This window comes from Bicyclus anynana, chromosome 11 (assembly GCF_947172395.1).
Source record: "Bicyclus anynana chromosome 11, ilBicAnyn1.1, whole genome shotgun sequence".
Lineage (NCBI taxonomy): Eukaryota > Metazoa > Arthropoda > Insecta > Lepidoptera > Nymphalidae > Bicyclus > Bicyclus anynana.
The window spans coordinates 2,707,006-2,723,313 of NC_069093.1; the positions used below are offsets into that span (position 1 = coordinate 2,707,006).

The 16,308-nt window shown below is 37.2% G+C and overlaps 3 protein-coding genes across 3 annotated transcripts in view; 1 reads left to right on the forward strand and 2 right to left on the reverse strand.

Annotated features, from left to right (window-relative positions):
• LOC112049542 (transmembrane protein 94) overlaps positions 1-4,291 on the forward strand; it is a 30,766-nt gene extending 26,475 nt beyond the window's left edge. Inside the window, exons 24-28 of the mRNA XM_052884191.1 lie at positions 15-179; positions 562-832; positions 2,151-2,244; positions 3,279-3,455; positions 4,040-4,291. Coding sequence (XP_052740151.1) covers positions 15-179; positions 562-832; positions 2,151-2,244; positions 3,279-3,455; positions 4,040-4,112 — 780 coding nt within the window. The 3' untranslated portion in view covers positions 4,113-4,291. The remainder of the gene's footprint in view (positions 1-14; positions 180-561; positions 833-2,150; positions 2,245-3,278; positions 3,456-4,039) is intronic.
• A 1,072-nt stretch (positions 4,292-5,363) lies between these two features.
• Positions 5,364-12,487, reverse strand: LOC112049528 (dual specificity mitogen-activated protein kinase kinase 6). The gene is made up of 3 exons (XM_024087461.2): positions 12,117-12,487; positions 11,831-11,996; positions 5,364-8,011 (listed from the first exon to the last, which is right to left on the reverse strand). Exons 1-3 carry the CDS (start codon positions 12,176-12,178, stop codon positions 7,238-7,240), a joined length of 1,002 nt encoding a protein of 333 aa, XP_023943229.1. The 5' UTR covers positions 12,179-12,487; the 3' UTR covers positions 5,364-7,237.
• A 281-nt stretch (positions 12,488-12,768) lies between these two features.
• Positions 12,769-16,015, reverse strand: LOC112049535 (DNA excision repair protein ERCC-6). Its single transcript, XM_024087466.2, has one exon. It carries the CDS (start codon positions 15,846-15,848, stop codon positions 12,801-12,803), a length of 3,048 nt encoding a protein of 1,015 aa, XP_023943234.2. The 5' UTR covers positions 15,849-16,015; the 3' UTR covers positions 12,769-12,800.
• Between the last annotated feature and the right edge of the window lie 293 nt (positions 16,016-16,308).

Here is a 16,308-nt window from a genome sequence, read left to right on the forward strand (position 1 = left end):
GTCGAAGCCTCCAGGTGGTGTCGGTGATGGCGTTCGGCGTGGGCGCGCTGTCGGTGGGCGGCGCGGCGTGGGGCTCGCTCGTGGGCGCCGTGCTGTCCAGCGCGCTGGGCTTCGCGCCGCCGCCCTCCGCGCTCATGCTGCGCGCCGCCACGCGACCAGCTCTCTCCTTCAGTCCTAGAGTGAGTTGCTCTATTATATCAAGATTTTGTTTTGTTTTTATTGGATACTAGCGGACGCCTGCGACTTCGTCCGCGTGGAATTAGTTTTTCACAAATCCCTCGGGAACCATGGATTTTTCCGGGATAAAAAGTAGCCTAGTTAATAGTAGTGTAAGTGTGTAAGTATGTTTGTTCCTCTTTTAAGCTGCGACTACTGAAGCGATTTGGCTAAAATTAGCAAAAAGTAGCATAAATAAAAAATTGGCATAAGCTACTTTTCACCCCGGAAAAGTCCATGGTTCCCGCGGGATTTGTGAAAAACTAAATTCCACGCGGACGAAGTCACTGGCGTCCGCTAGTAATATGATAAAATAAACTCAGTTAACCAAAACTGTGCCAACAGATGGCGTTGTTCATATTCTGGTGCTACGCGTGCAAGTTCCTGCCGTCGATCGTATCCATCCTACTTCTGTACGGGCTCACGTTGAGGAGCTTCTGCGAGCAGATAGCGCAGTTCACCAACTCCACCAGCTGCTGGCTGGTGTACCCGATGGGCGGGGGGAACAGCTGCTTGACCCAGGAAGTGAGGAGCTGGCACGGGTGGGGGGACGAGTTTTATGACGGGCTGTATCTGGCGCAGCATATCACCTTGGCGTTGGTTACTTTGCATTTAAGTGAGTTTTTTTTCTTTCTTTTTTTTTTAATCTTTACAAGTTAGCCCTTGAACAAAATCTCACCTGATAGTAAGTGATGTCAAAAGTCAAAATTCATTTATTTCAAATAGGCTTAGTTTACAAGCTCTTTCGAAACGTCAGGTATATATATTAAACTTAAGATAATGGTGATAATAATCATTCGAAAACTTAAAATTAAAGTTACGAGGGTTCCAAACGCGCCATGGTCCGAGAAGAGCCCACAAAAAACACAGCCAGGTTTATCCTTTTTTAGTTTATCACCATTTAACAAAATTTGATGATGCAATCTAAGATGGAAGCGGGCTAACTTGATAGGAGTATGAAAATCCACACCCCTTTCGGTTTTTACACGACATCGTACCGGAACGCTAAATCGCTTGGCGGTACGTCTTTGTCGGTAGGGTGGTAACTAGCCACGACCTCCCACCAGCCATAAAGTTGTGTTTAAAAAATGCTTTATTCATTTGGTTGGATATTATGGGCTTTATATTATGTCGCTCAGAATGTGTTTGGAGTTTCTCTGCGTGATCGAATCAGGAATGAGGAGATCCGCAGACGAACCAAAGTCACTGACATAGCTCAACGAGTCGCGAAGCTGAAGTGGCAATGGGCAGACCACATAGTTCGAAGAGCCGATGGACGTTGGGGTCCCAAGGTGCTGGAATGCCGACCCCGAACCGAAAATCGCAGTGTAGGTCGACCCCCCACTAGGTGGACCGAGGATATCAAGCGGGTTGCAGGGAGCCGCTGGATGCTGGCGGCTCGAGGCCGTTGTGCATGGAAGTCCATGAAAGAGGCCTATATCCAGCAGTGGACGTCTATTGGCTGATAATGATGATAAAGAATTGTTGGACGTTCAAGTGGCTGATCAGCTATGAAGGTATTGTTCAAATCATCATCATCATTATCAACCCATATTCGGCTCACTGCTGAACTCGAGTCTCCTCTCAGAATGAGAGGGGTTAGGCCAACAGTACACCACGCTGGCCCAATGCGGATTGCCAGACTTCACACACGGAGAGAATTATGAAAATTCTCAGCTATGCAGGTTTCCTCACGATGTTTTCCTTCACCGATTGAGACACGTGATATTTAATTTCTTAAAATGCATACAACTGAAAAGTTGGAGGTGCATGCTCCAGGCTGGATACGAACCCACACCCGCAGGCAGAGGTCATATCCACTGGGCTATAATGGCTCTCATTGTTCAAATATATTTAGTCAATCATCAAAATTTTCTGATGATTTAACCCTAACCTAGCTTGATAATTGAAACTCATAATTATTATTGTTGCAGTAATAATATCGCTGTCGTTCGTCCACCGACACTCCTCGATATGGCAGAGGAGGTTCTGGTCCAACAGAGTGTGGTCCACGCGGGTCGTGCTTATGTGAGTGATGAGTATACATCAAATGTGTTAAATTCGTTTCATAATCGCTAGTGAATTAACGCTGCGAAAGCCGTTATTGTTCCACACTTCCAAAACTTCGCACCTGCTTCCTCAGACTAATTACATAAGGACCTCTCTCGTTAGACGTTACTTTTCTGTCAAAGTATACGATCTGTATATCAAGTAAATCAACGATCTAATGCGATTATAAAACCTGTCTGTATAGATTCGATGGTTCATAGTTGTAATCGTGTTCGTCGGTTAAAGAGCACCGTAAAAATACCTTTTTGTGTAGTTGAATGGTGTAAAAAAACGGTCAACAGATTCTAGTTTAGTATACGATATATACCTAATCTATCTTTTTTTATATAACTCAAAAGTCAAATCACAATACAGAGATTGTATATGATAAGGAATAAAGACAATATTTAACTTTGGCAACGCTCTTTAGGTAATCTATAACCACGTGATGTGATCCAATACTCTAATACAGAATTGACTAAATTCCAGTTTGTTTTATTGGACTACAAGTTCTAACAGTATACAGTGGGAAATAGCTTAGGCATCACATATCGAGTGAAGCATTGCCAAGAACTTAATAGACATCAACTAGTAATATTACTAACTTACGGTTACGACCAACGAGTAACGTGAAAACAAGTTTCAACCTATATCGACGCAACCGGAAATGGCTTACCCTTGACCACAATCAAGCCTGATGGAAAGCAATGATGAGGTCTAAGATGAAGCGCGTTTGCCTAGAAGATGCCTATTCACTCTTGCCTTGATTGTGCACAAATTATACGTGACACGAAACACAGACGCCGGAAGGGCATTCCACATTTTGGCAGTTCTTATTAGGAACGTTGACGCAAAACGCTATTCTCTTTCATTGCGTTGGATCGAAAGAGATAAATCTGCTAATGGGAAAACTTCGCCGCAATGTTCGAAATATTGTCTGCTTCTCTGCATTTGGTCGCATGCTAGGCCAAAGAACATTACGGCCACGTGATGTTTCTTCGTATTGTCTCCAGCATAGTGATCCAAGGCTGCGCGAGTGCGCTGCTGGCGCGCGGCGCGTACGGCCGCTGCGGCGCGTGCGGCGCGTGCTCGCTCGCGTACGCGCCCGCCGCGCCGCTGTGCGCCGCCTACGCCGCCTCGCCGCTGCTCGTGTTCTTGCTCAATGAGCTCATCAAGTGGCAGGAGATCAAGTGAGACTACTTTAGGTTCATTTACACGAGCAGCAACTGGCTGGCTTGGCTTGGCTTACTTGAAGCGAGTAGTGTATTTTAAGGTTCACAATGATACTGTGAGCCTTGATAGCCCAGTGGATATGAGATGACCTCTGCCTCCGATTCCGTAGGGTGTTCTAATCCGGTCCGGGGCACCTCCAACTTTTCAGTTGTGTGCATTTTTGATTTTAAGAAGGTAAATATCACGTGTCTCAAACGGTGAAGGGAAACATTGTGAGGAAACCTGCATACCTAACAATTTCTTAATTCTCTGCGTGTGTGAAGTCTGCTAAAATTACTCGACGGATTTTAACGAAACTTGTTACAATTAATCTTCATACTCCTGGGCAGGTTATAGTATACTTTACATCACGCTACGATCAATAGGAGCAGAGCAGTGAAGGGAAATGTTGGGAAAACGGGAGAAGTTACTCCATTTTGACAGCGATATCTATCTACTGTAAGGGCTGGATTAAAGAGGTCTAAGGGCGGACGTTTGTTTATAATAATAACTTCATGAAAAAACACTGTAAAATCCTCATTATTATTGTATTTATTTCCAGAGCGGATGCGCGCAACCAAAGAAGAGCGCGCTTGGACTTCGGGACGAAGCTGGGAATGAATTCGCCGTTTTGAACATCGCTACAAGTGTCTAGTCAATTACGCTTTAGTAGGATTTAATATAATTAACGAACAGTTGCAATTTAGTCTTAAGCAAATGTACTTTTTTGTACCTAACCGATATTTTGTACTTAATTTATTTTATTGAATAAGTTTGAGACATTGATTTTTTTTTAATAAAATATATTCTCATATTAATCTTTGATTTGCTTATACCTTTGCGTAACTAAATTGAATTAATATACGTACCAAGGCATACGCTGGCTGCGGTTTCTGTCGTTAAAATAGCTAAAGGGTTCTTTCGTTGGCCGTGTATTTGTCACTAGAGTTAGTCTGAGGCTATAGATGTTGGTGGGTTCGGATTGCTGACGTTGCTTAGGCCTAGTTCGGACTACTTTAATATTTTAGTCGTGTTCGAACGATTTTTGGGCGGTAAATCCAAAAATTGTTCGTACTCGACTAAAATACTTCCTATAGTAGTCCGAACTAGGCTTTAGACCCGGGAAGCAAAGGCGGTTGTTGAGCTGAGCCACAAAAGGTGGAAAGGCCCACATATCCATACACTACAGAGAATAGATAGGTACTAGGTACATAACTGTGAATTGTAAAGCTGCAACCAGTCGCATGCGTAGGTTAATTAGGCACTATACCAACGAGAGTTTTACACTGGTATCGCACCCAAATTTACGAACAAAATAGTCTGGTCATTTTTGAGCAAGACGAGCCTAATAGAGCCATCGGCAGCCAGACCTTCGTCAATTTATAAAAGCTGAAAGTTTGTCAGCTCATGCTCACACCATATGTAAGTAGTGTTAGCCTACTATGGAGTATGGAGTTTAGACCGCAGTGGCTTTGAAAGTTAGAAGGTTTCAAGCATCCATATCCTCAACCGTCTAAGCATAAAGTGTAGTTTTTGTGTTATTTCATCAGTATAATATGAGAAATTACATCCCCAGTCGCCAGTCAATTAGCTTTGCGTCATCTCTGAGAAATACCATTTAAGATAAAACTTCAAGGATCTCTAGCGAAGGGTTGCCACAAAGCGGGATGTCAGGCGAATAGATATAAAATTTCTCATATTATGCGTTCCACGGCCTCTATTTTCAAAAACCATCACTCTTCCATTTTATACTGCATCATCAGCATCATCAATTAATCAAGTGATTTTATACTGCATCAAGTGAAATTTCGCAGGAGCTGGTTTATAAAAATTTAAAGATCCCTGTAAGAAATAATCGCATCAACATTGGTTAAATAAAAAATACGTTTTTAAAACAAATAGTTTATTTGGACTAACTCCTTAACTTGTGATGTATTATAAAATATTGCTATGTCGACGAACACAGCGGTCGTTACTGTATCAAATGGTTATAACTTATAAGGCCATTGTTTCCATTTGAGGCCACTCATGAGGTTAGCGAATATTATATTCTACTAAGATTCATTCCCACGTAACAGATATATCAATTACGAAGAACTGTGATATTTAAACTATGGCGAGGTATTTTAACATACCAATACCAATTCCGGCAGGTCTAAGATGATGAGGTATTTCAAGAAGACAAACATTTATGGTCTATCAATAGCGGCCGATCGAAAATATTGTTCTCTCTATTTCGTCACAGCGAAAGAGTGAGTGATGGATACGGCAGCTTTTCGTCTATGTATATATCATTTTCTCTCCTTATATTATAATTTCCTCTTATACATGGTGCTGGGAAGTATTTCCCATAACTCTGGGGTTATATTTTTTACCGAAAATTAATTAAAAATGTTTTTAGTTAAAAAAATATTATTTATGCAGTTCAGCTCCTATTAGTGGACTCGTCAACACCTTGAAGTTAAGGGGAATACTGCCGAGCACCCTGTATAATACATGAATAACTGTACCTATTGTATATACATATATACTTCTAACTATACTATGTATACTAAAATAGTAATTATTTTACTAATTAAATAGTAATTATTTTTCGTGACTTGAGCTCTGTATCTGCTGAGTGGGAGTGAGTCTACTACACCTAACATTGAAGTATTTATATTACAATAATTGCAGAACATGATTTTGTGTTCCTACTATGGCAAACAAGTATCATACCACAAAGGTAGGCACATTAACATTTGATGCTGGCACCAGAAGACATTTTTTTTAGCACAGAAAATCTTACTACTTAGATTTTACTAGAGAAATCAGGGTGTCTCTTTTATTGCCTAAGCAAATATGAGATGTATATAAGAGGAACTGGAATTGAAAATGTGATGAAGTACAGTAGCAAATAGTACATTTAAAAAAAAACATACATACAGCCAAACGTAGAACCTCCTCCTTTTTGGAAGTCGGTTAAAAATATATGAAGAAGAATGCAATGTTTATAACTGTTTTGTTTTGTAAAAAAAAATATGAAAATTCATAAGTAAAGTTGATTTAAAAGCATTCTCTATCAAGAATTCATAGAAAGAATGAACAGGCTGTATTGTTAACAACATTTGCCTGTCTAGCAATTTTCCGCTTAAAGCAGTTCTGTAGTGTATACTCCCTATACTATATTTAGGATCCCAATGAAGAATGTGGTGCGCTTGGCTACAAATTTATTTACTCTAGTAAAATTATATTCCTCACAATGCTCAGGATTCTATTATTAAACCAATCTCTTTACTTGTGGTTAAATTTTAGAATTCTTGACTTGCTCTGTATTCAGAACACACTTGCAGTAAACAACAATTTTGCAGCTTTGCATAGCAAATAATAATTATTGACTAAATATTCTACATTTCACACCAAAAATACAATTGTTACTAGTATAAAAAATAAAGTCTTTATTTTGAAGACTGATTGGTATTGTGTTTTTGTCTATTCTGTACATTTTATGCCAAATTTTAAATACTTATACAAGCAAAATTCATTTAATGATTGTTTGAACTTTAAATTTCATGTCGCATTTATATAAAATAATTCAGGTATTGTTTGTTATATTCAGTACATATTTTCAATCATTAAAAATGCCTTGCTGTACCAAGCCACCAGTCAATGAGCGTAACTGTAAAGTATATGTTAATAACAATATTTTGATTACAACTCCTATACTATTGTTAGTTACTAAACACTTGTACTTATAGGTACGTAAAAGACGTTGCTCGCACTAATCATCGGGGAAGTCCAATATTTCTTGAACAAACGAAGCCACATCCGTCTCCTTCTGACTGTGTTCTTGACAGAACGGGTGCACTAATAGGGCATCATAGTTAGGCCTCTGTTTGTAATCCTTTTTGAGGCACTGTGTGATCATATCTTCAAACTCGGGAGAAAACTTTCCACTTGGCAGACGTGGCGGATCATCTTTTACAACCTGTTTCAATTGTTCAAACGGTGTTCCCCATGTGTTGTATGGATACTGACCCGTGGCCAGTTCAATCATTGAAATCCCCAGCGACCACACGTCACTGCGGATGTCATATTGACCGGGGTTTCCACTGGGGTCGATCCTCTCTGGTGCCATATAAGGCTTGCAGCCTGCGTCAATTGTTTTGGCTACTGAATCAACTAGATATCCAGATATGCCAAAGTCACACATTTTCACTTCACCCTTCCTATTGATCAGGATGTTGGAAGGTTTGACATCTCTGTGTATGACTCTAAGTTTCGAGTAAAGGTAGTGAAGGGCGCTCACGACTGAGAATGCAATTTTACCGAGTATATTCTCAGTGATGGTCTTTTGGTTCTTGTATGCCTTGGTGTAGAATTTGTCGAGGCTCATGTCCATGACCTCCATACAGATCCAAACATCTCCTTCTCTGAACATGGCACCATAGAAATGTACTGTATATGGACAAGCGCTAGCCCGCATAGAGACATCCAGATCCATCAGTAGGCGTTTCAACTCTAGTGACTGAGTGTTAAAAGATGCAGTGATCCTCTGAAAATAAATATTCAATATTTCTTAAAATTACTACCAAGGATGACTTAAAGCTCACAGCTAGACCAAACTGGAGAAGGGTTGCAATAGATGGAGAGCAGTAGATGTCGCTGGAGGAAAACACTATGTTATGAGACATTTTAAGAAAAAATAAAAATCACAGAATAAAGGTCTTATTATTATTATAAATTACTACCAATTGGCTCTTTTTTTTGTTCTATACATGTTATCATCATCATTATCAACCCATATTCGGCTCACTGCTGAGCTTGTCTCTCACAATGAGAGGGGTTAGGCTAATAGTTCACCACGCTGACCCAATGCGGATTGGCAGACTTCACAAACACAGAGAATTAAGAATATTCTCTGGTATGCAGGTTTTGTCACGATGTTTTTCCTTCACCGTTTGAGATATGACATTTAATTTCTTAAAATGCACACAACTGAAAAATTGGTGGTGAATGCCCAGGACTGGAATTGGAGGCAGAGGTTATATCCAATGGGCTATCACAGCTATACATGTTAGCTTGACTACAATCTCACCTGATGGTAAGTGATGATGCAATCTAAAAATTAAGCAGGCTAACTTGTAAGGAGCAGAATGAAAATCCACACCCCTACTCGGTTCCTACACAACATCATACCAGAATGATAAATCAATCATAAATGATGATGCAATCTAAGATGGAACTAACTTATTAGGAAGAGGATGAAAATCCACAGCTCTATCATTTTCTACATGACACCATACCGGAACGCTAAATTGTGTGGAGGTACGTCTTTGTCAGTAGGGTGGTAACTAGCCACAGATAAAACCTCCCACATCCCATAAGCCAGAACGAAACCAAATAAGAAAATTTCAATTGGCCCAGCCAGTGATCGAACCCAGGACCTCAGTCTTGTAAATCCACTGCACATCCAAATATTGATATTGACGTAAAGATTCAATGAGATAGATACTATAGTCAAATTGAGTAGGTATTTTAAACTATGTAAACAAACAAAAACAGCTGACTCAGGGGTGCTCAACATTTTATCATTATTTACGAATATTATCATGAAATAAAACTTCCTGTGATAAACAAATATTTTTTTAATTCTATATTCCTATATAATATATCCTGTTATTTATCAAACAGATAATGCTTCACTTATATTAAGGATTCCGTAGGCAATAAAGAACTCTTATAGTTTTGTTTCTTTATTATGTAGAAGCAAGCATAAGGTTTCCTCGACATATTTAAACACATTAATCAAAACGGTTTTCTCGGAGGACGATAAGGGTGATTGATTCGTACGTTTCTTTTTTGGTGACGGAAACAATAGCAACGCGGAATAACTGCTCCGGCTAGTACCAGGCTCCAGTTCACTAATTTTCGTACTAAACTAAATAAAATTAATTAATTAAACTGATAAAAAACCCAACTGCATAAATGATAAAAAAACTGAAAAGAAAAAAAAAGCTCAGTCCAGAAGTGTAGAAAACAATTAGAAAACAGTCGGGACCTATTATATTGAATAGAATGATTTTCGTCTACATTTTTTATTAGGTCCCGACTTTAGTTTGATCAATTTTTATATCATTTATGCCGGGTTTTTATATTTGTTTAATTAATTAATTTATTTCACACTTTTTAGTTACGATAGATGGTGAATTTCGGATTTATTGGTTACGTTTGTTACAAAGTACGATAATGTATATCTAATTCCAACCGAAATTAAGTAAATATTCAAAAAATCTACGCAACCCTCGGTGGCCGAATCCGACTCGCACTTGTCCGATTTTTATAATCAATATATTTCTTTTAGTCTATTTTAGGTGTTTTATAACTACACTTCATAAACCTCGCACCTTATAGTCGTCCGCCTCGCGTATTATGTATAGACTTAATTAATATTAGAATTAATAAATAACGTTTTCCTAATTGTAGTTTTTTTAACATGGCCATGATATACTATTTTGAAATTCTCACAAAAATCCCTTGAATTTGATTCGCATGTTGCAATATTCACAAAAAAAAAGCTTCACCTCGATTCTATAGCGTCTCACAGTCGTCTTGTTGGTTTTTTTTTTTCTAATTTCACCTATCTAAGAACACTTGGGTTATTAAAACAAATCTAATGTTATCTGAATTACGTAAATCCGTTCAACGGTTTGGAAGATATGAGGTAATAAAGAATATTACATACATACATACAAGATACGCGCGAAAAACATAACCCTTCTTGCAGTCGGGTAAAAACAGTAAACAAACAACAAATAAAGTATAATTAACAATAACAACGAAACGAGAACAAAACGAAATAACAAAAATTACAAGGGAAGAAAATACGCACGACAGACTGGATTTAGTTAACGAATCATTAACGAATACTGATATATAAGTAGGAGTATTAGTCATAGACAGCAAATAAAGTAGTGTTCTGTGCTGTGAAGTGTGAACTGTCAAATGTCAAATCTTCGTTCACTTATTAATACAAAATCAAAAAAATTATCATAGTATATGGTAACTCTGCAATAAATGAAAGGTTAAATTCACATTAAAATAAAAGAAATCATCGTTTTAATTTCAACTTCTTTCTTCTTTTGATATGAAAATACGACATTTATAAAATAATTAAAGTTATAATTTAATTTTATAAATGCACATTTAATACCCATAAAACTCAATATCTTTATTTTTAATAATGGTTTGTGACTCATGTCTGCTTGGGTTCTTTTTATGTCGTTTGTATTGTTTTTGTGCAAACTCTATATATTTAACATAGAGGAATTAGAAATGGAAATGGATCGCACCCAAATGCAGCAACAAAATTGTCAGTCGTTTTTTGAAGGGTACGAGGTAAACTCAGTCATCGATAATATTTAACAAAAATAAATAATAAAATATTTAACAAGAATAATATAATCTGTACACAGAATATTAAATTAATGGATCGATGTTTTGCTGTTTGTTCGTTCGTTAGAAGAATAGTATCTATTTTTCTTTTAGATATTGTTTTTATTACAAATTTATTATTTATTATAATTATGTTTTTGATGACCTCCGTGGCGCAGTGGTATGCGCGGTGGATTTACAAGAAGGAGGTCCTGGGTTGGATTCCCGACTGGGCTGATTGAGGTTTTCTTAATTGGACCAGGGCTGGCTGGTGGAAGGCTTCGGCCGTGGCTAGTTACCACTCTACCGGCAAAGACGTACCGCCGAGCGATTTAGCGTTCCGGCACGATGCCGTAACCGAAAGGGGTGTGGATTTTCATCCTCCTCCTTACAAGTTAGCCCGCTTCCATCTAAGACTACATCATCACTTACCATCAGGTGAGATTGTAGTCAAGGGCTAACTTGTAAACAATAAAAAAAAAATCTTAGATTGCATCATCGCTTACCATCAGGTGAAACTGAAATCAAACGTCACGTCATCTTTTAGTGAATTAGAAGTTGTTGACCATTTTTCATGCCATTGAACTACTTACTACACAAACCGGAATGATTAGGGAGTTTTTTCAGTCGACGAAAACGATTACAACAATGAAACATCGATACGATATAAGTATACACGCGTTAGATCGTTGATTGATTGACAGAGAGGTAACGTCTTGCGAGGCAGGTCCTTCTATAATTAGTCCAAGATAATTAATTAATTGTATGTGAATCCGGGCTCAAAAGGGCTAGAACCCAGAGCCGTAAAGCTTATTATTAAAAATAAAATGTATGTGAATCGAAACGAAAAGTGTCGCCTAAAAGAACCTTTTTGAGTAGTGATATTGTTGTGTAAAAAGCCTAAAGTTGTGGACTATAGTTTGTCATGAATATACTATACCTTAACTGCCATAATAGTGTCACTGGGTTTATGGTGCATCTTTTCCACAATACCGTAGGCTCCGCGGCCGAGGTCACAAATCTTAACCAGGTCATCTGCATGCACAGTGAATGTCTTGTCATCTACTGTGATAGTAGTCTGTTTGTCCAGATTTCTTGGAGGTGTTCTACAAAAACAGTTTTTATATTAGTAAAGATAAAAGTGAACAAAACTGAGCTCATAGGGGAGAGCCTTCTGCCCAGAATGTAGATATTAATTTGATTGCTATGTTAAACTTTATTCTTACACAGTAACTGGTTCTGGATCTGGAAGCTTGAACTTGAGCGGAGCCTTTCTTCGCCCGGACATTTTAGCTCAGGTTCGTTAGACTCCTGAACGACTACTCAATCCAATCTTAATCAGTCCCACGGCTCCCGGAATGGGGGACGATTTATGCAACTTTATTTTATACTTAACATCGCGTATATATTTTCTCTTGAAATTGAGAACCTTAGAATATCTTATAAAACTAAAATTAATTAATTTCTTTTACACAAATTGATAAATCTTAATTTTTTGTAATTATTGGTATTTTACACAGTTCGAGTACCTACCACAGACTAAAAACTAGAAATTATTTGAGTGACATTACAGTCCCGAGTGTTACCATTCACTTTCATTCTGATTATTAATTACTCTGAGGCCATTAATTATTCTATGTCTATTTCTTTACTCGTCTACGGTGGTTGTGGTCTTTAGCTCAGACGAATGATTTTGTGTAATAGTTGGTCTGTACCATAGACTTTAGTCTCTATAACATGGTCCTTGGTCCAGGAGGCAGGAACTATATTTTTAGCCGTTTGTGGCAGGAACAAAATATTTATTCATGGCCTTAGATACATAGATAAATAGTTCATGGCCATGAAATCTTGGGTTTTAAAAATTAAACAAAATAAAAATCTTAGCATAGATTATTTATTTCATAGATTTATTATGAAGAAAATTTTATTGCTTTAACAGCTTTTTTAGCAGTTCTGACAGCATCTTCTTTAATTTTGAGTTTTTTCTCCTTCTCAGCTAATCCTACAACTACATCATGATGTAAAGCATTTTTAACTGTTGATTTAGCGAACAACTTGCTTAAAACATAATCATCATCATTAAGAATCATTTCCTTACTCTTTTTGTCCTTTTTAATTTTTACTTTTTTAATAGAAACCACATTTTCTAATTTTGAAAGTGATGTCGAGTTCTTTCTTTTCCGTGGTTTTGTAACTGAAAGACTTCCATGCGATATTGAAGAAGAAGGCTGTATTGTCTCAACATTATCATTTTGTGTTGTAGGAGCTATTTCTGTTTCTGTATCTTGCATTTTATTTGTTTCTTCAACTTTCTCTTGACTACTTAATACATCTTTAAGTAAATTTTCTTCATAATCTACTTTTGTATGCTTATTAATGATGTCTAATTCAGAAAGCACATTTTGAAATGGAATATCTGTCACTTTATCATTAAGTAAATTTATTTCTGGTTCTTCAACTTTAGGTGGATTCAGTAGCAGCTCTCTTTTCTTCTTATATTTTTCTCGAGGATCCTCTGTTGTCATTGTTTGGAACTCCATTTTAATTTTTTTACTGATTTCTTTTGCTTTTTTCTTCATTTCTTCTACTTTTCTTTTTGAGTATGATACAGATTTCGTAATCTTATTTTTGCTAGTCTTAGTTTTGTCATTCAGATCTACTTTAGTATGTTTGAAGAGAGAAGCTGTCTCTGTATCACCATCAGTATTTAAATCTTCAAGAGTGAACAAGCCCTGAAGTGTGCTAGTTGTTAATACATTTTTTTGATTTGGATCTATTAATATTTTATTGCTTAAGAAATTCTTGAAAATTTGTCTTTGATATATTTTTTCTTCAATTGTTCCTGCAGAGAGTAACCTATAAACTGTAACATTTCTGCTTTGACCAATTCTCCAGGCCCTTTCTTTGGCTTGATTATCAGTTGCTGGATTCCAATCAGGATCATATATAATAACTCTGTCAGCTCCTGTTAAATTTACTCCCAGACCCCCAACTCGTGTAGTAGCAAGGAAAACCAGATATTCAGGATTTTCATTGAAAGTTTTAATTAAACTCTGTCTCTGACTTACTGTTACACTACCATCCATTTTTAAATACTTAAATTCATGTTTCTGTAAATGTTGCTCCAGTAAACAGAGCATTGCTCGAGATTGTGAAAAAAGAAGAGTCCTGTGACCCTGCTTGAGCCAAATTTTCAATAATGAATGAACCACAGACATTTTTCCAGATCTTTTCCACAGGCCAAAGCTTTCCCCATCTATGTCTTCATTATCTTCTTGTGCTTCATACAAATATAAATCAGGATGATTACATATTTTTCTGAGAGTAGATAAAGCAACTAGAACTCTAGCTCTAAATGGATCCCCAAATTTTGAATCTCTATCTATAATACTTCGGACAGTGCTGCTCATTAGATATCCCATATACAAGTCTCTTTGTTCTTTAGATAGAGCACAAAATAAAACCTGCTCATTTTTTTCAGGTAATTTAATATGTTCCTGGACTTCAGCTTTTGTTCTCCTCAACATGTAAGGTGTAATCATATCTTTGAGCGCCTTAGCAATTTCTAGAGCTATTGCTTCTTGGTATTCAGTAGCATTTGCGTATCCTCCTTGAGTAATTGGAACAGCAAAATGTTCCATAAAAGCAGCATATGTGCCGAGCAGACGAGGCCTCATGAAATCAAACAGAGACCACAGTTCTTGCAAGCTATTTTGCATAGGTGACCCAGTTATTATAATCCTGTGAGGGGTCTCAAATTTTTTTACTAACTTGCTGACTTGTGTATCAGGATTCCTAATTTTATGACCTTCATCTAAAATTATGTAATGCCAGTTTCTAGATAACAAGTCGTTCATATATTTCACAATGCCAGCATATGTGATCAATAGAATGCCATGAGCTGAATGCACATCTCGTATAAGTTTATTATGATTACCACCATGAGACCCAGAGTGATGCAGCACAGCCACTCTGAGCTGTGGGTACCAGAAATGGCAGTGTGATACCCACTGGTAAATGACGGTTGCTGGAGCAAGTATGATTGAGGGCCCAAGACCACCCCAAGCACCCATATCTGTGTTGCATAAACCAGCTAGAAATGCTATGATCTGAACTGTTTTACCTAAACCCATTTCATCACCCAGCAACCCACCAGATTGCACTTGATGCAGCTCCCAAAGCCACTTTACACCTGTCCGTTGATATTTATACAACTGCTTCCATATATAATTTGGTACAGACAGCCCATTTTGTAATTCATGAGTTGTCTCAGGGTCTTTGTTACCAGCAAGGACATATTGTATATCAGCTGATCTATAAAGCCCATCATAGTTGCCAGAAGACGCTGTTTTTAAGCTACACCTCCACTGTTCCACTCTTTCATTATACAGTTTTGTGTCACCATCATCTAGAATTTTTTTTATATTTTTTTGTTTGGTCTGTGATGATGAGGTTAAGGTTGTGTAATGAATATCTGTATCTTCATCTGAAGATGGTAAATATTCATCATCTTCTTCATTTTTAACTTTCGTTCTGTTTTTTTTAATGCGTTTGGTGTCTGATGCAGATGTTGAGGGTAACGGGTTACAATCCAAAACTTCATCATTATCTGAAAATGGCACAAAGTCTTCATTATCATGTTTATCTTGTTTCAAGTTTTTTTGTTTGCAGCAGGATGATGGGTCTGAAGTTGGACAGTTAACATCTTCATCTTCTTCCCAAGATGGAAAGTATTCTTCATCTTCATTTCGCGATGAGCCTGGCCAGGTTTTGCAATCATAACTGCTGTAATTTTCCGACCTTAACTGATAACTCTTGTCTTGGATTTTTGAAATACGATTAGCTAGCTTCTTACTTTTCTGAGAAACGGAGTTTTCGGTGGTTTGTTTCACTTCTTGTTTTTGTTTTGCAAGGGCTAATTGAGTTTGCAAATATTTATTTAGAAAAACATCAACCATGTTTAGCCAAATCAAATAAATTCAGTACCGTACCGTAGTATTTCACCGTAATTTGCAAATTTCACTTTATTATTTATTTATTAACATTTTTTACCGAAAAACATCAAAACACAAGTAAATTATTAAAATGTTGTAAATAAAAATTCAAATTCAAGACAATTAGGTACCACAGATTAAAAAGTACTTAACTCACAGAACACTAATACTCATTTGACTTAACTACTTAGTACACAGAATAACAGAAATACAGAATTTCATATTCCCAATTTAATGAACACTTCTAATTTTTACCCAGTATCATTCTTGAGTATGTTTAACGCAAACGAAAAATCTCATCTACTTTATTTAGGATGTATTAGGTTTGCTTAGAATAAACTTGCTTTGCAATAACATGAAAAATTTATGACAGTCTCCTGAACCATAAAGTCAGTAATCACTGTCAATAAGTATCTATTAGTCT

What these genes read in the sequence shown, in the direction of transcription:
- LOC112049528 (XM_024087461.2), bottom strand. Translation starts at nt 12,178, where the DNA reads ATGTCCGGGCGAAGAAAGGCTCCGCTCAAGTTCAAGCTTCCAGATCCA. An exon ending in GATCCAGAACCAGTTACTGT is followed by an intron (nt 11,997 to 12,116) that starts GTAAGAATAAAG and finishes CTGTTTTTGTAG; the next exon opens with AACACCTCCAAGAAATCTGG. An exon ending in ACACTATTATGGCAGTTAAG is followed by an intron (nt 8,012 to 11,830) that starts GTATAGTATATT and finishes ATTTATTTTCAG; the next exon opens with AGGATCACTGCATCTTTTAA.
- LOC112049535 (XM_024087466.2), bottom strand. Translation starts at nt 15,848, where the DNA reads ATGGTTGATGTTTTTCTAAATAAATATTTGCAAACTCAATTAGCCCTT.